The sequence below is a fragment of the Maylandia zebra genome, linkage group LG20 (genome assembly GCF_041146795.1).
Source record: "Maylandia zebra isolate NMK-2024a linkage group LG20, Mzebra_GT3a, whole genome shotgun sequence".
In the NCBI taxonomy this organism is placed as follows: Eukaryota; Metazoa; Chordata; class Actinopteri; order Cichliformes; family Cichlidae; genus Maylandia; species Maylandia zebra.
The window spans coordinates 30,868,177-30,895,597 of record NC_135186.1 but is presented as its reverse complement, the minus strand read 5'-3'; the positions used below and the strand labels follow the sequence as shown (position 1 = coordinate 30,895,597).

Below are 27,421 nucleotides of genomic sequence, written 5' to 3'. Positions count from 1 at the left end.
ACTTGACTTGAGACTTGAGGATAAAGACTTGAGACTTACTTGAGACTTGCAAAACAATGACTTGGTCCCACCTCTGCCATTTGGAAACAAAACAATAAAGCAGGGAGGGGGTTGAGAGTGCCCGAGTGCCGGGCTAAGGATCCTGCACTGATCAGCGCTGCATGATGCAGAAAACAGATGAGAAAGAGGAGGAGGAGGAGAGGAAGGAGGAGCGAACTGGGAACAGACTGGCTGAGGCTCGCAGCTCTCAGTCTCTTCTCTGTGCTTCGCCAAGCAGCTTCTCTGTGCTTTCCTCTTTCTCTCTCGCCCACATCGGCTTTAATACTCTTCTTGCCTGAGCTTACAAGAGGAAACGTAGCAACAGAGGGGCTCGCTCACTCGCTCGCACCAACTTCGCCCACGCCATGCTGCCCTGGAGAAGGAATAAGTTTGTTCTGGTGGAGGATGAGGCGAAGAGTAAACCCAAGAGCCTGGGGACTGGACTGACATACCACTCCATCCTCTCTTCTCTGCTGCGCTCCTGTCCTGACTTGCTACCCGACTGCCCCTTTGACTGGGTGGGTAGCATCTTCCACACAAAACGGCAAAAGGTTGAACTGAATAAAGAGGAGCCGGTTTATAATGTGCGCTACTTGGGAAGTGTGGTCACCATTACGGCAAAGGGAGATGGCTGCACCCAGGAGGCGGTGGCCAAAATCTGGGCGAGGAGCAACTATGGGGACCAGAGTGTCAAGATGAGGTTAACAGTGGGACCACAAGGGATCCGGATGAGTGCCGACAAATCCGGGAAAAAGAAACCCATCCATCTTTACTCCCTGAACAGGATCACTTATTGCACCGCTGACCCGTGCCGGCCCAAGATCCTGGCTTGGATTTATAGGCACCAGGTCAAGAACATGGCGGTGGTGCTCCGGTGTCACGCAGTCCTGGTTAGTAAGTCGGAGAAGGCCCAGGCAATCGCCCACAGCCTCTACCAGAATGCCACCTCCGCCTTCAGCGAGTTCAAGCGGCTGAAGCGTCAGAGTGATTTCCGGCACTGCCAGCAGCAGCTGCTCGGTGAGGAGGCAGTGCCCCTGATGCCTCTGAGGAGGCTGCTGAACGGGCAGTGCCACTACAGACCGCCTGCCGACAACCCCGGGACTGCCACCCGTCTCTGCTCCATCACAGAGGAAGAGGAAGAGGAGGAGGAATGTGAGAAGGAGAGCAAAGATAGAAAGGAAGAGGTGAAGGAAGCGGAGGAGGATGTAAAGGAGCAGCAGGACAAACAGAAGGTTTTAACGACAAACACAGACCCGACTCAGTTATTATCAAAGTTGGACATTGGGGATATTGCTCGACTGGAGCAGTGCCAAATCAACTTTGTCAGTGACAGCAACAACAATACATTTACCTTTATAACCTCTCTGGTGTGACTGTAACACAGTTTAAAGAGTGCAATTCTGCACTACAATGACACATTCCTCTCTCTGCCCTTCACTGGTACCCCACTCAGGCTCCCTCCTGCCCCAACCATGTAATGCAAAGTGTTTACCAGAAACTTCTCCAACTTACCGGGTGGACAAGAAGAGGCAGACGATCGTTTGTGGGAGTAATTCCTACTCTGCCCGGATGCCTCGGATTCGGGCTTGACTGTAGCAGTTTGGGAAACTGCATGTTTACACAGGAGGGCTGGTGATGCACAGACTAACAGCAGCACAATGACAAATGAGGACACTGGGTTCAGAAAACACGGGAGTGCTGAGAGACGCTGAGATCGCTGACATTTGTGTCACATATTGATTGCAGCACCGATCAGGATGTAATTAGTAGACCTCTGTCTCTTATTTTTGTGAGTATATTTCAAGCCTCGTTTGTAAACAGGGTCATTTTTTGGACTGACTTGTGATATTTTTCAGGGAGGTTCTTTGTAAATTTGTGTAACTTTTCTAAAATGACAATCCTCATTAAAATGACTCGCAGACTGACCTTTCCCAGCGAAGAAGTTTATTACGGTTTTACTAATGATAGCAGCCGACTAATGAATAAGGCTATAATTTAGGAGGCAAGCCATTGAGTCGACATGTTTATTGCTGCCATTTGTTAAGGTCCTTATCATTTATGCATGACAAGTCAGCAGTAACCTTTTTCGTGCTGAGCTATTGTCTTTTTTCTCATGACATCTTTGATCCTTTGGCTTTTAAAATGAACACTGTGATAAATGCGTGACCAGGGACTATTACATAACTGTTCATGCAGCATTGATTAATTCTTATAATGCATCTTTTAAAATATATATTTATGATTTGCTAAAGCAAAAACAAACTGTTTGCCACTGCTCTGCCCGTCTTAGTTTTGCTAATGCAGTTTTTCCATGAGCCCTTGCAAAAATGCAAATGACCCTCACTATTGAACACAAGTGTTTGAAATATGACTGTAGCTGATTTCCTGTTGATAATATCTGTGCTACTGTCCCAAGATGCATTGTGATTACTATGAGATGAAGCTATTTATTTTCCAAATATGATGAATAAAAATTACCCTTGCTTGGGTTTCCTTCTTGAATCTCAGGAGGAGTGTATTTCAAGATGGTATCAAAGAGATTATTCAAATGAATGCAACTGCTCAGCATTCCACTAGTGTACATTTGCATGTTTGTGATGTGAAAATATGTCTTACCATCACGTCAAACACAAGAGAACAGCCTATTTACATCCGATTAATCTGCTTTCAAACTGTATAGAAGGATAAATAAATGTTTTTGCCACAGAAAAGACAACTTTCAGCTGCCAGTTTCATTAGATGTTAATGTGGTTTGATAAATTTCTGCAAGCCTCGCAGTGGCTCTGCATCACTTAACCCTAAGGGGAGCAATTAATCAGCGGGCTGAATTGTTCAGAAAAGGAACATAAAGCACCTGCCTCGACAGGACGGCTGTCAGGCTCCGACAGTAATGAGTGATCCAAAACGGGGACCAGGAAGTTGACTTACTAATCAAGCATATTGCTGCCAAAATCAGCTATTTCTAATGAAGGAAGAGAGTTTAACCGGGTTTACTGGGATGATATGTAACTATACCATGTTTGGATTATATCACCATAAAAATAATAAATATATTAACGTTGAAAAGCTAGTAACAGTTAAACAATTCATGAATTCATGTCAGGTATCAAACATCAAAAGCCGTTTGAGCTGACTTTTCTCATTAGAGATTCTACTTTTGAAGAGGAATGGCTTCGACTTTATTGCTGCATGAGAAAGCAAAACCATTTGGAGTTGGGTTGAATTACTGAGACGGATTGCTGGAACATTTGAGATCAATAATTTTCTTTTCTTGAAATGAACTACCTCGGAAATAGAAGATGATCTCATGTCAGGAGATGGAAGATAAAGGATTCATTTGTCCTTGCAACAAATCCATTCATAGGAGAGATTACGGAATACTTTCATTTATGTGATTTTTTCCCCTGCATTTTAATACTCAGACACACAAAACACAATGCAATAAAGTCACACTGACATTCTGCTATGGGGTGGTTAAGCAGAGGAACCACTGTGTTTTTACGCAAACACAACTCTTGTCAGGCAAACATAAGAGAGGGAGCAGATGGCAGCAGCAAGGTGCACGCTGAGCTTTATCACACTCGTCTTCCAGAATAACAAGGGCTCAAGCCCATATCCGGAGCTTGTTATGTTTTGTCACATCGTCAGCCGCAGGAGATGCTCTTTAAAAACATAAAATCTAATCAAACCCAGCAGACCTGGGCCTGTCAAGTATTACATATAACCAAGCTGTGCCATTTTACAGCAGGGTGTCTGAGGAGATCCAAATAGCTGCTTCCGCCTGCACACATCTGTTCTTAGTCTTTCTCATCCTCATGCAGTGTCTGTGAGGCAAACACAAGGGTGTGTGACAGTACCACAGGCCTGCATGTCTCCACCACGACGAGGAGGAACAGAGGAATAAAATATTGTGTCCCAAAGTAGCTGGCGGCAGGCAGCAGTCCATTTTATTCCAGGGAGTAATGTGCAAAAAAACCTCCCAAAAAATAACCACACACACACAGCTTCCCCAAGAGCATGACAAAGAGGAAGAACAGTCCACAAAGCCCAAGGAAGGACACTGTGAATCACCGAGACGTTGGCCAGTACTGGGAGAAATGAACAATAATGAAACTTTATGAAATATAGCTGTAGGCAGCAGTGAGGAGGGACAAGCAGTTCAGCAGGGCACAGTCACTATGGCAACTTTTTCTGATCGTGTTAAAAGCCTGTCTGTAAGCACTGACAAGAAAACCATGGACTGGTGCTGGCATGAGGTCACCCAGTCATTTTGGGAGTCTGCATTTTGTAGTCTCAGTGTTAGCAATTTATGGTGGCAAAGGTGACTGTGGTTTGACAAAAGGGTGGAGTGGAGTTATCAGATAACACTTGCAAGCTTAGTTAGCAAGCAGCATCCACGAAACGTACACATAGAAGCACCTACTTGCTAATTAGTAACACACCACAACTGAGGCACAAGTTTATTGGATGGGCTGTACCACATCACACTCCAGAGGCAACATAAACATGGATGAGTGGTCCAGTTCATTAAGCTGACTGGCTACCAGTGCTGTGAATACAGCAAGTAAAAGGGGCAGTATTGCCAATGCCAACACTGATACTGATAGTGTTAACGTATAAAGGCCGCTTATGCAGTGGAGATTGTTGTGTTATCACTTATGAAATGAATAATCATGATTTTGCAAATTATGAAGTTTATTGGTGTAATTTTTACTTTCCACAATAATTAGTTAACATAGTAAAAGACACCATTCAGCTTTTCATGTATTTTGAAACTGCTCTTGTGCCTGTCTGTAAAGGGTCAGCATGTACTGTAGGTTAAAAAAAACAAGCAGAAATAGACAGACTAAACAAAAAGGTTTGGACTTTTTTCATAGTACATTTTGAGGTATATCTTTTTTCATTTCCAAATAAATGATTCCTTTAACGAGTCAGCGGGCTACACACTGAACTTAGAGGGTATAGCAACAAAATATCGATACTATCGCACTGTATCGATCCAATCACACACCAGGATTAGCATTAATACTATCGATATTTGAATTGTTCCGCCCACCTCCACTGGTTAAGCCCATATAGACATGTATGGGCTTCAGCTTCCCGTGTAAAGGCACCTCGCAATCAAAGCAAACACACCTTAAGCCAAAAGAAAATTGAAACGTAATTGTAAAACATTCTCGTACTGTTCACTTGTTATTGTGGGGTTCTTTGTGCCCAGTTATAAATACTTTTAATGATGATAATTCTACTTTTGAAAACAGTGATCTGCAGGAATTAGCTAAGTTTTGAGTTTTAGCATTTCTCTGTTGGCTGCATTTTAAAAACGTATTTCTAGTCCTAATGTTGCTCCGTGGTAGAAAAAATAATAGTATTTCAACAAAATGCAAATTAAACTAATTTGGGGGTCCAGTCTTAACAAGTAGTGCAGATATGTGCCAATTTGGGGACAAATAATCAAACTTTGTGAAAACGTTGAAAGTCTTTTCAATCCTGTGTGGTGAAAATTGATATAAAATACAAATAGATCTGTGCACACCTCCAATTTTGACCCTTTGGTTGCACTAGATTGCTTGGTGGCATTGACCCAATTTATTGTGCCAAGTTAGTCTTAAAGTTTCACAAAAAGGCACCTTTAAAGGTACCATCTGAATCTCAGTTATCTATTAATATCATCAGATTTCCTTTGACCTTTCTCACAGCTATGACATTTGAAGAAATGTTGCATCACATTGTTCCAATACATTAGTTGCAGCTATCTTACTAAAATGAACTTGATTAAAGGAAACATGAAGACAACTTTAAATCACATCATATTTTCCATGCAAAAGGCTCTCTCCAAGATCCCAAAGTATTTCACCTTGTGATTTGTTTTGATTAATAAAAACCTGACTGCAGTATTTCCTCTGGCAAAACTAAAAGACACCATTGAAAATAACATTTCACAAAACATATTTTCTTGCTGGATTCATTACTGTCTCTTGAGACGTGTGACTGGAAACATCCACAGGTACCTTTTTTGCTTGGTGAAGACCTCAGCTGTGGTGGTTGTTTGTTTGCCCAGGTAGATAGAACAACAATGACACCTATCCACACTCAAAAACAAAACTCAATAAGTGACAAGTGAAGTTCAGTCAAATAGCATTTTTCAGTTCTATAAGAGAAAAGACCTGAAAAAAGTGTTATTTTTGCAGTTAAACTGCAGTGTATGCTTGCTTGCCAGAGCTTCCCTCTGAGACCCGTGGATGTATTAAACAGAGCTGCATTGCCTGCCTCACCAGCCAAAAGTTTTCCAGTTACTGGGTTTGCTCCCATGGTTTCCAGTCCACTGCACAAATGCTTTAGCATTTTCCTGAATATAAAACTCATTTTACAGGCACTGTGGAGGTTTTACAAATATGCAACTCTGTGGATTAAAAATCATTGCAAAAATGGTTAAGAGACATACCAAAACCAGTGGGAAAACTTTTTTTTGTGGTCACTGGGACACACTGTGTCCCACTGATCTCCACTTCTTTCAGTACATATGTGATAACAGATTCATGCAACGATTAGTAAAAATCACTTCCTCATTTGCTGTTGTTTTCATTTCTACAGCTGTTTCTTTGCCTGAAATCAGGCAAATCATCATGAAAATGTTGGTGCTCACTAAACAACCCATGCTGCTCCAGAGACCACGCCTTATTATCTGCTGCTGTCATTCTGCAGTTGCAGGGAGTTTACAAGTTCAAATGATCACAGCTAACAAGCATCATTTCCCCTACTGTGCAAATCTTATAACACCTTCTGAGAAAAATAGTTGCATGTCTAGCAAGTTTCAGATGAGATGTGGTGGGTTTTGCCGCTCAGCATCACTGTCAGTATCACACTGAAGCCCTCAAACAACAAAAATGCACTGCAAGATGCACATTCAGGATTTTTCTTATAACTGCAACGATTTGTGTTTAATATTGCAAGATACAGCTGCCCCACAAGATCCTAAAGTGAACCAGAACTTGGTAGAATAAACTATCAAATAATCTCTTGAAACCACCACAACTGTTGTTCTTGAGTATAAACGGTCTCCTGGGAAAACAACATAAAAAAACAAAAAACCTGGAGTGTCAGTGAGGAGACCTGTACAACTATTTAACTCAGGAGTGCACGGATTCGTTTAGGCCATGTAATACCTACAGTTTTATAGTTTTCCCTCAAAAATATAATCAACAATAACATCTTTGTCATTTCACATGGACAACAAAATTGGATACAACTATATCATTGCAAGGTCAAAAGAGGTTTAAAAGTGTGACTATATAATATGCATAAAAAGTCAAAAAATTATACAAGTCTCTAAAAGTAATTATAAAAATGAAAGTAAAATAAATGGTAAATGGTAAATGGCCTGTATTTATATAGCGCTTTACTAGTCCCTAAGGACCCCAAAGCGCTTTACATATCCAGTCATCCACCCATTCACACACACATTCACACACTGGTGATGGTAAGCTACATTGTAGCCACAGCCACCCTGGGGCGCCCTGTAAAAAACACATTATACCACATATATAACATATTTCATATTCAACAATTCTAAAAACAAACATTTTGTCTCAAGAAATGTGGCCAAATGCACATCACGGACTATAAATGCTTTTTCTCTAGAAGGGTGTTTTCTTTTTCATTTTTCCCAGATTCATGGCCATGTGTGTGCTTTGCTGCTCCTGCCCGCACTACTTTATTGAAACTCAGCCTTCCCAACTAATTAACATGACATTTGCCATATTGGAAAAATTGCCCCTTTAAGATTATGTTTAATAATGTTACACAAAGGAGAAACAACACTGGGGAATGTAATAATAACCCTGTCACACACCACCTGACGTCTTTATACCACACAGTCGGAGGAATGCAGGAAGGCTGCACAAATTACTCGTGCACTGACGTCACAGGAGAGCCATTACAAGGACTAATTATGAAATCAATAACCCAGGAGCATAGGTTTGTGCTTCGAAAGTGTTCTTTTATGGCACCCAATTTGAGGCCGTGCTGCTTACGTCCTTGCAGGATCTGCAATTGCTTTGGAGTCATTGTGATTGTGCGTCTACTGCTTCACTGATTGCAATAGTGAGATCGAGTTACATGCTGAGTCAGTCTTGTATTACGCCTGTGATGTATGCTGTTTGAGTTGCATCGTGACATCAGCGGCGATCACAGAAAAACAGTTTTGGAAAGAGTGAAATAAAAAAAGGTATTTGAAGGAATATTTTAATGTTCTTAGAAATCCACTAATATACTTCACAAGACAGGTGAAAATATCAATACTAGAGTGATTTAGCAGCAGGGAATTCAGGCTAAAAGCCTTTGAAAGTTACCTCAGAAAAAAGAAACAGATGGACAGATGAACTGATGGGCATGTTTGAATTTATTTCTAAATTGGGTGTTATAACTCACATATTTCGCAGTACCATACGTAACTTAATTCTGGGGTTTCTCCCATTTTAATGAGAAACAGATTAAATTTTTAAAAATTTGTTTGAGTACACAAACAGGCTTCTAGCAATCTAATCCTTGAACATTAAAAGGCACAGAACAGAAGTCTCATATTAAACTAAATGTTGCACGCAGTTTAGTGATGAATATGTTTTCAGTGCTGGGCTAGAGGTATTCAGTGTAATATTTTAGTCAAATAAATGGATCCCTCCAGTCATAAAAGGTAGGTGAAGCTTCCTGCTTTGAAAAGTGAGCCAGTCTAGAATTGCCTTAAACTGCATTTCTACTGCCCAGCAGAGGATTTGCAAAAAATACGTTAGATTGTGTTGCAGTCTATTAGAAATTCTCCCTTCTGCTTACTTATTTGTGACTTCAGCAAACATTTCCACGATGATCTGATTCTCTAGTTTCAAGTCTTACTTTTTTTCATTTGAATATTATAGTCACATTTATAGCCATAAAGGAGGAGACACAGAGTATGTTTTATGGTGCGCCTGCCTTGTGATTGACAATTTACTACACATGCCTTCAGAGTCGTCAGTTTCTCAAACTGATTTAGCCCTCGCTCAAAGTTTGAGGTTCAAAAGAATAAGCTGTGATAAAAATGCTTTGCTCTCAGAATTCACACCCTTTGCATGTCTGACATGTGCTTTGTACTCTCTGTAAAGCAGGGCAAAAAAGCTGTGTGACACACAAGTAGGGCGTCTGTTTGCCAGTTTGTTTTAGTGCTTACAAACTTAGAACTGGGTATTTTGTAAAATTTCTGTCATCTGTAATCAAAAGGATAAAAGGAAGTTGTTCCTCCCCACCATCACTGAGGGCTTGCTCATGTGGGACTGTTGGATTTGCTCTCTAATCTTTACGACCCAGAGTGCCTTGAAACGACTGTTATGCACTGCACTCAATATACACTCCTTCTTTCAGTTGCTCCCAGCTATAAGGGGTTGCCACATTTGATCATCTACCTCCATCTGAACCTATAGATTCCTCTTCAGTCACACCAAACCTCTGCATGTTACTACATCCATGAACCTTCTCTTCAATCTTTCACTTTTCCTTCTTCCTGGCAGCTTAATATGCAAGGCCCTTTGTCCAGCATATCCACTATCCCTCCTGTCCAAATGCCCAAACCATCTCAGCGAAGCCTCTAACTTTGTCTCCATAACGCTCGACCTGAGCTGTCCCTCCGATATATCCATTTCGACTCCTGCCCATCTTTTTTGTCAGTGCCTCCCAGACATACATCATAGCATCATCTTGTAAACCTTCTTTTTCACTCTTGCTCCTGTCCTCCCACCAAAAATCACCCCTGACACTCATCTCCACCCACTCCACCCTGTCAGCACTTTCTTCTATACCTGCCTTGTGCATAGTCTGTTGCTTTTGATGTTTGAACTCAGGTTCTTAAACTCATTTACCTTCACAATCTCTACCCATGCATGCGGAGCTTTTCACATGTCTCTGTCATTTATTTTCTTTCTAGTGCATACCTCCACCTCTCCAGGGACTCTTCCACCCACTCCAACTCTCACTACAGATTGTCGTCTGCAAACATCATAGTCTGTTAAGACCTGCCTGACCTCACCTGTCAATCTGTCCATCCCATCACCACCACTGCAAACAAAAAAGGGGCTCAGAATCGATCGCTAAAGTAATCCCACCGCCATCTTGAGCCCATCTGTCACTCCTACCACACACCTCACTACTGTGTGGCTGTCCCCATGCAATCACTAAACACTACACTACAATATACACTCACTAACAGTTTATTAGGTACACCCGTTCAACTGCTTCCTTTAAATGCAAATATAATCAAGATGACCTGTTGAAGTTCAAACTGAGCATCAGAATCAGTGGGAAAAAAGAATTTAAGTAACTCGGAGGTTGTTGGTTAGAGGAGAAATGCCAGACTGTTTGGGCTCATGGAAAGCTCAAATATAGATAAATCTCTAAATGCAAAACATTTTCAACATTTAAGAAGATGAGCTACAGCAGCAGAAGACCACGCTGGGTGCAAATCCTGTTAGCTAAGTGTCACGGTACTGGGTGTAATTGTAGTTTAAGTTATATTCTTGGATTTGTTGTTTTTCATTGTTTTGGTTCTCTTTATTGTTTTCTGCTTGTGTTATATTTAATCTCCCTGGTCTTTATTTTTCTGTCACGGTGCCTTCCCTGTGTTCCACAGTTAGTTACTCTTGTCTCCGTATTTCTGGTTCCCTAGTCTGTCATGGCTCCATGTCACAGTGTCAAGTCCACGTCTTTGTGCATGTTTCTTGTTTCCTGTTTTACTCTGACAGTCTCGCATCCCATGCTCAGTGTTTTCAGTTTTGCTTCCTCCCTGTTTTTTTAATTCCCTCGTTACTCCCTTGTGTATTTAATCCCTGTGTTTTCCTCTGTCTGTTGTTGTGTTGTCACCCCACATTGCTGTGTGTTTCTCTGTGCTCCTAGTTTCCCTTGTTGTTTCTTGTCTGCTCCTAGTTTCTAGTTTCCTTGTTTCCTAAGTTGTTAGTTTCCTAGTTTCTAGTGTTTTAGGTTCTCTTTCCTTTTCAACTGTTTGTATTACCTGAATTTTGTTACAGCATTAAAGCTGGCTTCCTGAGTTCACTCCTTTGTTGTTCGTGAGTCCTGCATTTGGATCCTTCATCCTGTCTGTCACACAGCACTAAATGTGACACTGAGAACAGAAAGATAAGGTTACAGTACACATGGGCTCACATTTCCAGCACCTTGTTGAATCTGTGCAAAAAAGAATTAAGGCAGCTCTCCAAAACAGCAATAGGAAGGTGTAACTAAACAAAGAACATGTATAAATACAATTTAATAGAATAGAAAGAAGAAAATGCTCATTGTATACTATTACACTTCTACTTTGGGTCTTGGTATTGTTTTATTTTACTTCCAGCACATTTACGCCATGCTACACTGCATCTCCTGACTGCATTGGTAACAAACAAGGGTAACACTATGTAATATGACCTGGAATCTAACATTGGGCAAACATTTTTATAGCTGATTTCCTTTTTTCTGTCTACTTTAATTGGCTTCTGGTAGTATAGCTTATCAATCATTTTTGAAAACCTTTTTCTTAAAGAAGCATGTTAGGGAGAGTTTACCGTCAATCAAATTGAGTCTGCTGCATTTCTCACGTCTTTCCTTTTATGTTTCCTACCTCTGATTATTAACATTGACCAAGATTTAAAGATCATGTGAACTTTCTGCAGAGGTAGAATATTCCAGTCATGTTATTTGTTCGTCTTCTAAAGGCATTTTATATTTAGCTCTTAGAAAACACTAGGGGGCAACCGGAAAGTAATGCACTGCAATTATCATCAAACTCACCGCTATTTGCAGGAACAGCGGAGGTGTACTTGTCATTATACCTGTGGCTCTCCGAGTTCAGTCTGATGCAGCATTTTTAGCTCTTTGATGTCTCAGTGAAAGGCATGACTAATGTAATGACCCAGCAGAAGCACAGTGGAGAAAGTTTTATGAAACAGAAAGAAACAAGGCTCTATCAGAAGGAAGAAAACATCCCTATTTACCCCTTAAGCATTTTGGTGGACGGTGAAGAGGCAATCAGTCCAACATCCATTTGTTTCCCAGTTTTCTATTACCTAGGGAATGGAGAAACAAGGCACGAGAGAGCAATCACTTAGGCACATATGCACACACACACACAATCGAACACACACAAGCAGTCATGAAAGAAACTGGGCCAAGACAAACAAATACACATAGAAGGCTGAGGGCATTTCATTTAAGTAGACAGTATTTGAGGATGAGATAAGGCTTTTTTTTTGTCTATTTGATGATCTACAGAGAGTGGCAGGTAGATAAAAGGGGCAGTGGAGTGTGTGGATTTGGCCGGCATGTGAGTGGGTTGGCACATGACACAGGAGCCAGTTTATGGATATAAGCCAGCCATGGCCACAGTACCTGAATAAACAAGGATGCACAAAAACAAACAGGCTGGACCTCTGCAGCCTATTAGAGAGGACACTCCAGGGGTACAGATTTATTTTCGGCATCACTACACTGATGATCAAATTTCAGCATCAGTACCTGATGACTGATTTTTATTCATTTATCTCATTAAAGAAAAAACCCCACAAACACTACACACAACTAGAGAAAACAAATGCATGGATTTGTGAGTACAGGTGTAACGTGAAGTTTATTCATGCATTTTATCTGAATATATTAAATGGAATGCATAAATTAGTAACACTCTCAGTAGAAAGATGTAAAAGTATCCCTTAAATAATTAGAGCACTTCAGTTGCTGGATGTAATTGATGAAATCTTAAAAATATTTAATTATATTTTTAAGTGGTCAGTTTAGGCTGTTTTTCCCTTTTTAAACTCGCTGACATTTTAATCAACTGCATGAAAAGGTGGCCTTGATCTAATGAGGTCTAATTGTTAAGCTAACAATGAAGCAAACATCATTTGATTATGTTGTGCTCTGCAAGCACTGCCTTAACTGGATTATAATACATAATAACATTTTATTATTAAAAAGAGAGGCATGACTACAATTTTTGACTCGTTGTTGTTGTTGACATGTACAGTCGACATCAGAGTGCTTGTCTTTTTTATTTTTCTAGTAAAATCAAAATATGATGACCCTCTGAAAGTTAGGTAATGCATGCAAAAGCCAGATAGGGTCAGACATGATATGCAATGACTTCCCCCCCCCATGCATCTTTAGTATTTGTTGAGCCAAATCCATAGCTTAGATGTCTGAAATATTTGGCATGAAAAGAGACATTTAAATTTTTTTTAAATAAAATCCATATGGAGGTGCAAGGCATAAATCAGGCTATCAACATTACCATCAGTCTCACTGATGCCACCTCTGGAATAAATGGAGATATGACGGTGATTTCCCTTTTACAGCTTCTTCCATAGCTTGGACAAAGTGGCTTGATTAAGGGAGTAATCAAAACATTCTACCTAGCCACCAAAAACCCCTCCAAAATATCAGAAAAATTGATAACTGAATCGAAATCTTTAAATTACCGCTATCATTCAAAGAAATCCATAACAGTCTGTCTTCATAACAGTCCGACATGTGCAATAAAGGTCAAAGATGAAACACATTGTACTGAAACAGAACTAGAGATTCATTGCCTGAAGATTTTTTAAGCATAATGCTGGCTCGTATTGATTTTTTTGGGGGTTGCTTTGTTTTTCTTTTAGGATGCAGTGGGCTGGAGAGGTCTGTGGGTTGGTTGCAGCCCTCAGGATGTATTTTGTATTTGTGCATTATATAGCAAAAGTCAGACGCCTACCTCAACAGAGTCCTTTTGATGTGGAGTAGTAGCAACTGTACTCCAAGCCTCTCCTGATGACTGAGCTCCTCACACTAAGTCCAAGGATGAGCCCAGGCACTCTTTGGAGGAAGCCCCTTCATGCTGCCTGTTAGCTTCACCCTTTGTACAAATCTTTCCACATGCTCAGATTTTTCACAGGCTACAACATTTGATTGATGGTGGCACAAAAAGTGAGGAGGTCACAGTAATTCAGCTGGATTGATGATTCTCAGTGTGCAAAATTCAATCCAATAGCCAGTCCATCTAATAGCTATTATGGATATTTAGGCCAGTATTGCCAAGCCGAGGGCCACAGTGCTGCTGTCATGACTTAGAAGTGAAATAAGGCTAAGCCTCTGGGCAGTTTTGAACTCTCTGGATACTTTTTTTGAATCCGTTCAACCCTTTTTAGAGCTAAAAATTAAATTAAATCCCAGAAATTAATTGGTATTTAATAACAGATACTCACGAGAATTTAAATATTTTCTTAGGCAATTTCCTTGAGACTAATGACTCCCTAAACAGAGGGTTCATTTGGATGACCCCATTTGGCATTTTAAGATGCATGACAAATCCTCTCACTCCCTAAGACAGTGCACTTGTTCAGATGGTATCAGGAGAATGTCATTATAAAACCTGCCAATCTTGGGGGGCGGGCGGCAACTAGACAGTGTAACCTTGAAGCTTAAGGAGATAAAATTGGCGATATTTATGGAGTAGCAAGCGTTTGGCATGGAGACTTTATGGGGTGACAGAAACTAAAAAAGACTTTCAGCTTGGAAATATGGTGAAAGTGCAAACTCTCAAACACTGAGCTATAAAGGAGCTGTCACTGCTTTGCTGACTAATGTGTCTTTTTGTTTCGGTCTTGGAACAAATAACTTTACTGCTTTTTAATCTGGCTGCTTTGCTTTTGTCTGCAGAATGAGCAGTTTGAGAGATTGCGGTAGCTGCAGGCAATATGAAAACTCTTTGTGCTTGGGTTTAGTCGGGTTTAATCCATCCCTGATGCAATCAAACATGACTATTGCTAAACATGACACACTTCAGAAAAACAACCTTGCCATTACCCATCTAACAGTGGAAGTTGGCAACCCTACAAACACATTTAGCAGGGTAAAAAAAAAAAAGCCATCAGCAGCTGTGACTTGGGGAGGCAGCACAGAAAGCTGTGGGGGCTGAGAGAAAACGGAGGGAAGTGCAGGGGCGGCTAGCAGCAGCTGGGTGTAATTGGTCTGTTACCAATACTGTGTCCTCCCGGGGCTACTGGTTTCGTACAGTGGCACAGCTGTTTGTTTCTTACTTTAAGGGCATATAATTAATTTTTGACCTTCTCATCTATGCCACATTTCCTTCCCATCTTTACAACTTCTATAGCTTCGAGTGTTTTAATTAGCTTTACAGAGTTTGCATGCTTTGTCGAGCCCTTATTAGGTTGTGTAGGCCATACTCATTCATAGTGTTGTATCATTACTCAGTAAAAGTAATGTATTACATAGTATTACTCATTACTTTAAAAAAGTGATATGTTACCAGAGTTATTTAGTCCCTGTAGAAAGTAATGTGTTACACGGCTCATCAAATATGGAACATGGCCTGAGATGCACTGTCTCATAATTACCACTTAACATAGACCTTAGGCTACTATCCTGCACAATATCCAAAGATATTATCCTAAGATCATCATTTTAATGCTTTTTAATGTTTAAGCCAATAGCAAGTTGTTAGCGAGCCACAACAAACAGGACTTCAGTGAAAAAAGTTTTTAGCGCTTGTTGTTTTGTTTGCTTGCAAAGTGTTATTGTTTCGTCTGCAGAATTTTTCATTTTTGCAGATGCTTGCAAAGAGTTGATGTTGTGTGTGGATAGTTGTTTCTGGCTTGGGCTCAGTTTGCACTGCGGGCAATAAAAATAAAAGCAATATTAATATCTCCTCTCCTTTTTAGGAATGCATTCGGATGACATAGACAGCATGTTTTTCAAAAGCAGAGAGCTGCACAACCATGAGAGAGCATGGAAACTCTAGGGACCTACCTGGGTTTGAACCCTAACTAATGAGCCACACTGCCGCCATTATTCTCCTCCACATATAACATGAGATTGTATTTGATTTGATTGTATTTTTTTTAGTCCACCCTTTGTCCAGATGATTAAAGAACATTTGTACAGTAATGCATTAACATTACCACCTTACAGAAAAATGTTCCACCCAGCAGTGCTCATTGTCTGCTTGTAAGATAATGAAGCATTCATGAAAACCTTTTAATCATTTCTTAATAAGGTCGCTTTTATTTTTCTGATTATTATAATTTTTTTTATAGATGAATAGTAAATGCTTATTTCAAGATGGTTAATAGAAACAACTTATCAAGCACTTCAACATTTCTTATTTTTTAGCTGGGATTAGCACTCTAAATCACCTTGGTACTTCCCTCTAAAATCTTCACCACAGATAAAGGAAAGCTGTAACATCACAAAGGTTTATGTCAGGCCAAACGCTTTACAATATTGGTTTTATTTTTAGCATCAATGCATCACGCATATCTGCTTGAATGTTCAAACGTCTATAAATTCATCAGATCTCCTTACAGGCTCTCCCCCAGCTCACACTCACTGGCTATGTTTTACTTTCTATTCAAGTGAACGTCCTTGTATCCATTTTGTCTGTTATCTCACCACCACAACATCACACAGCAACACTGTTCTGAAAATGTTGACAAGCACTGGAGGGGAATACTGATGTAGTCGCCAAAAGGAATGCGGGCACGCACACACACACACACACACACACACACACACACACACACACACACACACACACACACACACACACACACACGCGCACACACACACACACACACATTCTAATTCATGTATAAAGCTCATCAGCTCCTGTGCATGAGTTAGGGGAACAAACGTCACCACAGATGATTCAGGGAAAAAAGATCCCTGAATATCCTCCAGCCACCTGCAGATGCTGTGCTTGAGTTCTTTCATCAAGGGCCTTCATTACCTTTCCCAGGTAGAACATGTTGCAGCTGTTGCCTTGATTTGACTTAAAGTTAAACTGAAACTCAACTGATTTTCTTTTCTTTTTCTTTTTAGCATGCATAGACTCGTGTTTAGCACAGCAGTCTCCTTTTTATTGGTTTGTTGTGACGACATCAAATGATAACCAAAAGGCTAATTGGTTTCCTAACTGGATTAATGCATTTTTGGCAGCTACAAATTAAACATTCACAGCATGTCCACGTTTGTTACTCTGTAACAATCTATGTGTATGATTATGTTTGAGCAGAAAGTCTATTACGTTTAATATAATACATATCTTATGCAAGATCCCAAGTTTTGCGAGATGTCGCAAAAGTTCATCTTCATTTCCCCCCCCCTCCAATGTACCTTGCGGGGCTCCGTAACTTTTTCTTGTTGCATGTGCATGATGTCCTCTTGTGGGAACTCTCTTGACTGCAGGAAACACTCTAAATCCTCCTCCATGTCTACTCCGTGGACCCTTCTGTACGGACAGAAACAGAACTGCTATCAAAAAGTAGTGGGATCTTTTGCAAGATCTCACAAAAGTAACATGGGATCTCGCAAAAGTTCATCTTTATTTTTTTTTCTCCAGTGTACCTTGCGGTGCTCCATAGAAGTTAACTATAAACTGGGAGTCCATGGGGATTGATTCACTTAGGAGCTAGCCTCAAGGTTCCACTGGAAGATTTACATTTATGCACTAGCTTCAGTTTCTAGCTTCAGACCTTCCCATTTGATATACTTGTCAAACTACATATGAAAAAAAACACACTCAAAAATGGGGGGAAAAAATTAATCCTTGGTTGGTTCCTGACCAGTACTGATCATTTTGTGAGAAGACTAATTCACCTCATATGAGCTTCAAAACTGGAAAATGACCCCAGAAAATAAGTTTTATCTCCTTCACAAGTAGACTGCATCAAAATAACAACTCGTAACACTAGCTGTAAGGTTTCCTTTGGAAATGGTAAATGAGGAGGATCAATGAGTCTTCTTCATAGCTCAGAGCTGCTCTTCACACTTCAAACACAGCCATGGGTAAAATTAATATCTTTACCCTCATGAATGGAAACTAGACTTGTCACTTTTATCAGCTTCAGAGACACAAGACAAATGAGTAGGAGGGGATCTGAAATATTCAGTTAGGTACGTATTAGAAAGCCACGGTGTTTAATATTCTGCGTTGCAAGAAGGGAAACAGTCAGTGCCGGTGTAAAGTATGAGTGGGAAAGAAAAGTCAGAATGAGGATGATTGATAAGGCAGTGATAGAAAGGGAGAAACAGTAAAAGATGCAGAAAATTAATTTACCAGAAATTAACTTTCTTTTTGATTTGATTCAAATTTCTGTTTAAACCCACAACTTCTTTCTAAAAGCTGAGCCTGTCCTCAGGCAACGCTTTCTCTTTGGCAGACTGATACTTTCCTTTGATGTACAAGTACTCAGCTACTGTAGATCCACACTGTCGTAGCTCTGCCCTGCTGTATCTGCTCTGTTCCTCCACACTGATGCATGAAAAAGAAAGTGAAAAAGGGGATTTAATGGCAATTTTTAATGGGCCAATCTAATGAAATGAAATAGCCGGGTCACTTATGTAACAGTCATTATTGCATTCAGAGTGTTTGAGTGTCTGAATTATGCACAGAACACCTACAGTAAGTGCAATGTGAAAGAGCTTTTTAAGGATGACATTTGTGTCTCAATTCGGAGAGCACAACAGGGCATTCTTATGAACACAGAAAAAGACGCCTTCCAGGTAAATCGATTTTCTATGGAAATCATCCTGCAAAGGATCATTTAATTCAAATACAAATTTATTCAATACTTCAGAGGGCTACAGTCAAGGCAAAACAGAAATGCAGTATAGAGAATTTGTTGCTGTTCATCATTTTTACTGGTAAGATTTGTAAGAACGTTCTGGTTAAGACTGGAAAGATTAATACGTTACGGCAGAGAAAGTTAGCTTTTGGTAATCGCAACATGAAAAACTATGTAGAAAAATCAGGGTTGTTTTTGCTCAGATTTAAACCTACAATAGAAGTGACAATGGCAATTGCTTTAGCTACTTAGCTGCAGCACAAACGATTATATCATGTTTCCTATGGTGATATGGTAAACTTACAACTTACACAATAATGGCTTTTAGACACTTCCAGATCAATGGGGAACTCGCAAGGCTAATAAAATGAAACCACCAAAAAACTGCAGTTCTCTGAATGGCCACTTGAGGCTCGCTCCAAAAGCAACTCTTAGGTTAAATTGCCCAGCTAAATAGCAGAAATAAACATGTTTACAGTGGTAAATAAAAAAACAATCTTTTTAAACCTGACAGGTGATGTTGGTGTCTTTTGGACTGTTTTCAATGGCCCAAAAGGTTGCTGGTTTTGTTTTGGTAAGTCAAGTTAATATCTTTTTTTAAACTGTTGCGATAACAAGCAGATATCTGTGTTCATGCATTTTAAAGTTGGAGTTTGTGGATGCAGTTTGTGTCAGGGTATGTGTTTCTATGTCCGTGTGTACTGCTGTCACTTCTAGTTGTTAACAATTGGCCTGGCCTGATTGATTTCACCTGTGTTATATTTCCCTGTTCTCAATCACACTCCTGTGTTCAATCTGTTAATCTCCCAGCAGTGTGTATATATAACCCCCAGCGTCCTTTGTGTCTTCACAGATTGTCTCGTTCAGGTTCTTTGAATCTTTTATGTACAGTTGCAGTTCTAGTCTGGATACAGATGGTCTTTGCAGCTGTGCACCCTTATCACCTTGTAATAATTATTTGATATCTTCACTTGCCATACTTTGTATGATATGACTTTTTCTGTTATACAAAATAGAATTTGAGAGTAAATAGAAGCAATGAGCTCAGTGTGAGGTTATGTGATAATTATTTGTGTTTTTTTGTCTCGATAAACATTCTCTTTGAAAATTCAGACCTATTGACTTTCACAATCTTTCAGTTATTGCCACTTTAGGTATTTTTTTCTATCACTTTTCAGAAAGAGCAAAATCTTTTCTGCACTGTAAGATGCTTGGACATTAGATGAGTATCATATAAGTCTGTGCACCAATATCTATAATTTTCTTCTACTTGTTTCCTCTCTGCATTGTGGCTCTCTGCCTCTTTATTTAAAACAGTGCTTTTTGCTTGGCTTCTCATGCAGATGAAATTACATCTGTAGATACTGGGCAAGCAAGATATCCTGTAGGCCAGGCAGGTTCAGCGTGGCCAAGAATCATCTCCCTTTAGCAATCAACCAGCATTTGCTCGGCAGTGTCCGTTTAGCTTCCAGGGGACTCTTGAGTCAAAGGCAGCTGCTGATCTGTGCTCAGCAGCCACAGAGCTGTGAACGTCTGCAGTCTGCATGCTCGCTGCCTTGGAGTATAAAACAGACAGAAATATCATTATCTAATGCAGAACACATCCAGAGTCTCATTTAAAGAAGAAAGCCTGAGTTTAGATGCAGTACCACACAGTTTTGTCTCATTACTCATAAAAAACACAGGAAAATAAATGAATGTATAAATGTAATGGTGAAATGCTCACAATAATATGATAATATCTGATGTTTGAGTTGCTAGCAGAAACAAGTCAAGTCCATTGGCCAAGCTGATGTGCTGATGTGCTTTGCAGTTCCAAAGCTTAGGTGCTACAAACTGAAAAGCATGGTTGTCCCAGGATTTCAAACAAGAGACTGAACCAGATCTGATCAGATGACCAGAGAGTTTAATTCTTGCAATAAGGTCTCAGCACATCTCCAGTAGAGGTTGGAAAAGCAAGAATGTATGAGCTCCAAGTTGAAGATGTGTTGGGGATGACTGAGAAATTGGTGCGAAAACTAAGTTACAGTAAAGTAGATAGGAGAAAATTAACTATGTACTAACAGTCCCAAGGTATTGATTGACTGTTGAAGGTTTTAATACAGTTTTTTTTTTTTTTTTAAATTTTAGATGATGACTTTCCTTGGCTCTAACCAGATCAGATAGCTGATGTAATGACAGCCCTCTTTAGAAGCTATTGAGCTGAAATTGAGGAAATTTAAAGACATCTAATTCACCGAGATTGGAGAGGCTCTTAAGGTTGTCAGGCTTGTTAAAGCTGTCATCAGTATAGCAATGGTCAGAAAGACTATTGAAGCTGTTGAGTAGACAATCTACAGGTAACACATCATGAAAACACAAGTGGTCCAAGGACGAACCACTGATGTCGCAAAGAGAAGAAATGTAAACTTTGAAGGTTGTTAGGTAAGTATGATGAAAACCAATTAAGAGTAGTGGCAGAGATGACAACCCAGTTCAATAATCATGTCCTTCTAAGTCGATCAGAATAGCGTGATCAATAGTGTAGGTACGCTGCAGGCATGCCAAGCATAAGTAAAATAGAATATTCAGCTTTATCTGAGCATAGAAGGATGTCATTAGTTATGTTGAGTAATGAGCCCAAGCTTTTTCCAGAATTTTAGCAATTTAAAGAAGTTTTGAAATCAGTGATAGGCGACGAGGGGGTTTTAAGCATAGTGAAGACACTGGCTGAAGTAGTCAAAGATGTAAACAGATGAGAGAGATGGATTGATAATTGAGAGAAGATGGGGAAAATTTGGTAGGCATGATGTCAGATGTGCAAGAAGTGCACTCATGAGTAACTTTACCCAGAACATCAGTCATGGAAATCAGATTAAACTGGAGTGACAGAACAGGATGAGTAACTTGGTCAAGTTGATTTAGGCTTCGCTGAAACGTGTTACAGTTGGTGAAACAAATAACATGGTGACAATGTCTAAATTACTCCAAGCTTCTTTTTTCAGTTTTTTTTAAATATATAAATTGGCACATATTGAATGACATCAATAATAACAACCAACCAAACATCTGGCCTCTAATACAAAGCATGAAATACAATGCAAAATGTGCCAGTACTAGCAGGGCAAACATAAAACATCACAGAATTCTTATTCAGAAAGTTTTTATAGAAAATATTGTGAAAACTTAATGAGAAAAACACTCCAGTGACCTCAATCTGCAGCTGAAAACTTGCTAGAGTTACCAAAAAAAAGCCTCAGTAGTAACATCTGTTCGTGCCACATCGACAGCAGCTCTGCCTGGAGTGAAATCAAAGTTTAAGCCCGTACCTCACCACATCCATCCTGTTAAGGAGGGTGGGCCACAGTTATACACCAAAAGCACTCACTTTAAAATTTCATCGACTAAAGAAAAAAAAAATCTGTGTCAAAAACCACAGTAATTGTCAGGAATCTGACAGAGAGAGATAAAGTGAGCTGCTATTCACTGGATTTTTTTATTCATTTTTTAAATTTTTTATTTGCTGGCAGTTTATTTGAACCTATTTAGGTTTTTTTAGTTATGCACACGAAAAACAATTACTTCCAATCATGCGAGGGAAGGACAGAGTTGCAGGATGTGCCACTAACAAGGTGTTTAGCAGGAGAAAATGAATTCTACTGTGCACACTGCAAGCTGCCTGAAGTCTTCATTACTTATTCCCCTGCACTGTTTGCTGAGAAGCGGAGAGAACACTACATCCTCTGTAAAGACCTGAGAAGGTCTCATTTATCTGGTGGGTAAGGTGGGATAGGTACACTAGTGTCATAGGAATACATAAATTAGCATAATTGTGATTTTCTTGCAGTCCTGGATGTAGGCAAAGTATTTTCTTAAAGCGTATACAAGTTAAAAGAAAAGCTGGAACCCAAAGACCCAGTGCCTCCATCTGTGCAATCATCAAGGGACCGAAACTCAGAGCTGTTTCACTAATAATTAATGCATAGAAGGATTTGAGGGACTCAGAGTTTAGCTGAGTCTCTTACATTCAAATGAGCTTTTATTTTATTTTTTAACCACAGTGCTCGAGGCTTTGATCTCAATAAAAAAAAACATCCACATTTCCACCAGATTTTTCCTCTCGCTGTCAGAGAAGCAGATGTAGGATTTGTCTTTTTTGTTGTTTTTTAAAATTAACGCCGGCTTAATTTTAAGTGTCTTTCTAACATTGAACTGTCTTTAAAGCGCCTTGAAGTGAGTATTGAAACAAAAAATTAAGTGGTTCTTCTCTGTTCATGTAACACTTAACAATAGTCCACATTTAATTCATATTGAACTAAATTGTAGAATTTACATACAATTTAGTTCAATATGAGCAGTATATGTAAATTTTAAGGTTTCTGTTGTGGTCATGCTTTTCAAGATTATTTTCTAATCTGTGTAACATGTTTCACATTTTCCACAAGGAACGGCTGAAGCAGTCTTTCCTTCCTGAACTTGACAGTCTTCAGACAGAAACATGTATAGAAAGAATCAATTATTAGATCATGAAATTGCCCCAGTTCTACATTACTGCAGGCACTAATGTCAGCTTAGGTAATGGAAAAAGAAGCGGCTTTGTATTATGATGGAATCAATGTAAAACTAAAAAAGTAATAATTAAATTTGCTGTACATAATACTGTAAAAAAGAGATCTAAAGATATTGGAAGTTAAAAATGGAACTTTTAAGATGGTTAAAAATAATCCAGATGACGTGTTCTGCTTTATATGAGAAATTAATTAACCTCCGAGATAATGAACATGACACCCAGCTAATCTGAATTCATTTGATTAGTAATACTTCTCCATTGTTGGCTATTCTAATCAATGGATTAGCAGTCTGTGAGAATTTGAGGAAGTCCTGGGAAGCTATTAGTTGGTGTGGAGGCTCCGTGTCAGCTCACTGCAGAAGAAATTGGATCCGAAGGATTTACGGCATACCTGATTGCAGCGGCTTGGGGGTAATGAGAACCTTTTAAAATGAGATTGCCTTTGGGTGGGAGCATTGCCTGAGGGCCTAACCTCTGTCGCTGTCCCTTACTCAGCTCTACCAGCACTGCAGATGCTTTCAGTCATTGCCTCTAGCTCACACTCCTCAGATGGAATAAACACACCTGCCTGTCATGGCCTCCAAAAAGCCCAACCCAGGCAACCTCCATTTACTGGGTCTGCTGTAAATTCAGCAGCAGTCATATCAGTGCCCAGCAGTGGCTGTGGCTCAGCTAATCTCCTGAAGCTTTAAACAATGTGTTTGTCAGACGCAGCGCGTGCCAAGCCCCTCAGCTAAGCCGAGTCTCAAAGCGACAAATGATCCCCAGCAACACTCGTATCACTCCTCTGTTGTTTTGTATCCAGATGTGGAGTGGAGAAATGTGTGGCAAAGCATCAGTGCAATGCAAGAAGTGCTTGAAGCAAGTCAGTTACAACAAAGTAACCCAGTTCCTCCATCTTTAACCAGTGTTAGCTGTGTGGCATTGGTCGGTCTGTTTACGACTAAATAACATCGATATTCATGGTGTCCAGAGAACAAAACATAATGTCTTTTATTGATTTTTGACTTTTCCTCTAGGTATGGAACGCCAGGACTGCCATAATGAATTAATTAAATACACCATTAAATAATTAATTAAATGTGGCAATAATTAATTAAAATTGGAATTAATTAATTAAATAAATAGTTATGACACATGTAATTAATTAATTATTGACACATTTAATTAATTATTTATGTATTTCACATTTTAATTAATTATTGACACATGTAATTAATTAATTATTGACACATTTAATTAATTATTTATGTATTTCACATTTTAATTAATTATTGACACATTTAATTAATTATTTATGTATTTCACATTTTAATTAATTATTGACACATTTAATTAATTATTGACACATTTAATTAATTATTTAATGATATATTTATTTATTTCATTTTGGCAGTCCTGACGCCTGGCTCTCGTCATGAAATAATTGTATCTGTCAGCCTCACCCATCAAACTCAGGGGGCGGGGTTAACGCTGCCCATGCAGCTTCTCTAACATTTGATTGGTTGCCGTGCAAAGTAAGTCAAAACAGGTCGATCCTAGAAAATCGATTGCTTGTGTAGACTTGGGGCAGCCAGTTATCCCAGAATGCAGATCAAATCACAAGCAGCAATGGTGGTGGTGTAGTTTTAAAATACCCCGTTTTTCTGTCACCAGCTACACTTTTAACAGTGTTTTAGCCGCGAATGTCGCGCCGTATGTCTGGTCAGGTTGTCAACATAGAACATGTTTGCAAAAGTGCTCAGATGTTTTCAGAGATTTCACTAGCTCTGCTAACAGTTAGCATGCAGAGTGCACCGAGGGGGTACATTAACCGGTTTGTTTACATATTCCACTCTCCGTGTTCCACATGTTGCATTCGCAGATTCTCATTTTCACCGAACGATCGTCTCTTTCCGCCTGGTCTTGTGTCTCTGTGCTTCTGTAACATAAAGAACGAGCTGACATTTTTCTCACGAAACCAGCGATCAGCTCAACAGACCCTCAGTTTACCTGCATGCATCCTCCTCCTCATCTGTCAGCTGTTTAACACCTGCTGCTAATTCAAGAAACACGCCTAGTTACCTGGTGATAGTCACAGTTTAACTGGGCAGCCGGTGCTCGATATAACGCAATGTCAGCGCATTTTTCTGCACAAGATAAGTAAATATAGTGTTTTCCCCGAGCGCAGAGCTGCTGGAGCTCGTTTCCTTACAGAGCACTTTATAGGCGAAGCAGCTTCATCAGCGGCTGATGTCCAATCACCGGCACACAGCTTTGAAACCTCAGCTGAGTTTTAGCTCTCAGTGGTTAAACGCTGGACTTCATTCACTCAGGTTCTGTCTGTCGGGTCACGTTTACTTCGCTGTTTTATTTACAACTGAGCAAATCGGTTTGGCTGAGGTTAAAGTTACGTTTCATAACTGCATAGTTTCACAGACGTTTAATGGTTCACTGGCACATGTGTTAGACTGAACTATCATCTAAATATCATCTGTTTTTTAATAGTTATTCAACTGTATTCTAAGCACCAGCTGTCTGTTAGAATGTGATTTTTTTTCTCTCTCTGTTGGCAGAGGTATAAAAATGCGCAGGAAAATCTGACATGCATGGCGAACTTCACCGACGATATTTAGGGAGGAATAAACACACATCAAACATAAATGAACCATTTGTCTGTCTCCATAATTGAGAGAATTTTCTCTTCTTATGTCAACACTCTCTCTCTCTTTTTTTTTGCTTTTTTTTTGCTTTTTCGGTCATGTTATGTTTACCTGTCAAAGGCTTGTTACAAACTATGAAACACATTGTGCAGACTTCTGGATGTTAGAAGAAAACGAATACTGCTCATGAATGAGACTAAAGGCAGGAAGGTGTCCTTTAAAACTAAACATGTTAATAGGACCTCCCTGTTTATATCATAGTTTATGATATAGCACGTGTATTTCAGTAATAGCCTGCTGAGGCCACTATACGTGCTGGCCTCATATCAAATGTGAAGGCAGACTGAGTCTATGTTTGACGTTTTTTATATCTAATCTTCCTTTTCAAACATTTAAACAGCAGCGAGTCTGCAGCTGAGGGAATACAAATTCAAATTGTCGGAACAGGTTTGCTCGTTTCTTGGATTCATTTGGTGATTTATTAAATGTATAACTGTTATTCTAATCTGCTGCTGAGTCTCTTACACTTTTCTTTATGCTGTATATTTTCACGTCTCTGGAATAGTTGGCAGTTAGTCAGCTGGGAAACTTTGTGTTAACTCATGGAGCTGAGGATATCGTGGATATGCTGACCTCGCTGCGTGGTGTACAGAGCGAGGTCAGCATGATTAATATTCACAATAAAAATATTAGCCGAACATCATGAAGTCTGTATGTGTTTCATAGTGTCGAACAACCTTTGTACAGTTAAAGCCAGCAGTTACTACATGACGGAAACACCAACGTTATCTCTTTTATGTGTTTATACACAGGTCACGCTGATTACTGAACAAAAACCCAAAGATCAGATGTTAAACAGATTTATTTGCTCTCTCTCCTCCTTAAACATGTTTTTAATGTTAGTTATAATTCAGAATTGGCGACTGAAACACGTAGGACACATAAGAACATCAGGAAATAAAACATCGATAAATATAACCTCAGTAAAAGAAGTCAGCGGGGGTTACTACAGCTGTGTACCGGGGCCTGCGCTTTGTCGGTGGGATTGCTTGCGAGGCGAGCGGGTCTATCCCACGCTTTGCCGTGAGACTGGGCAGACATCTCCGAAATCATCGAAACACTTTTGCAAAGAGGCTGTATCTTGACAAACCGACCAGACACATGAAGATTAAACCACTACATTCTCGGCTAAAAAAATATTAAAACGGTATTTGGTAACACACAAACAGGGTTTTTCAAAGCTCAGTTCTGTTAGCTTCCACATGCCGGTTGTTGTGTGCTAGAAACAATGGCCACCAGGCCAAAGCAATGGTTTTGACTCGATCAGCGTTAACCCCGCCCCCTGAGTTTGATGGGTGAGGCTGACAGATAAAATTATTTCATGATGAGAGCCAGGCGTCAGGACTGCCAAAATGAAATAAATAAATATATCATTAAATAATTAATTAAATGTGTCAATAATTAATGAAATGTGTCAATAATTAATTAAAATGTGAAATACATAAATAATTAATTAAATGTGTCAATAATTAATTAATTACATGTGTCATAACTATTTA

General features: G+C 39.6%; 1 protein-coding gene across 1 annotated transcript; it reads left to right on the top strand.

Annotated features, from left to right (window-relative positions):
* Positions 1-217: 217 nt before the first annotated feature.
* Positions 218-2,522, top strand: fam43b (family with sequence similarity 43 member B). The gene has a single exon (XM_004560368.2). It carries the CDS (start codon positions 405-407, stop codon positions 1,410-1,412), a length of 1,008 nt encoding a protein of 335 aa, XP_004560425.1. The 5' UTR covers positions 218-404; the 3' UTR covers positions 1,413-2,522.
* Positions 2,523-27,421: the final 24,899 nt, after the last annotated feature.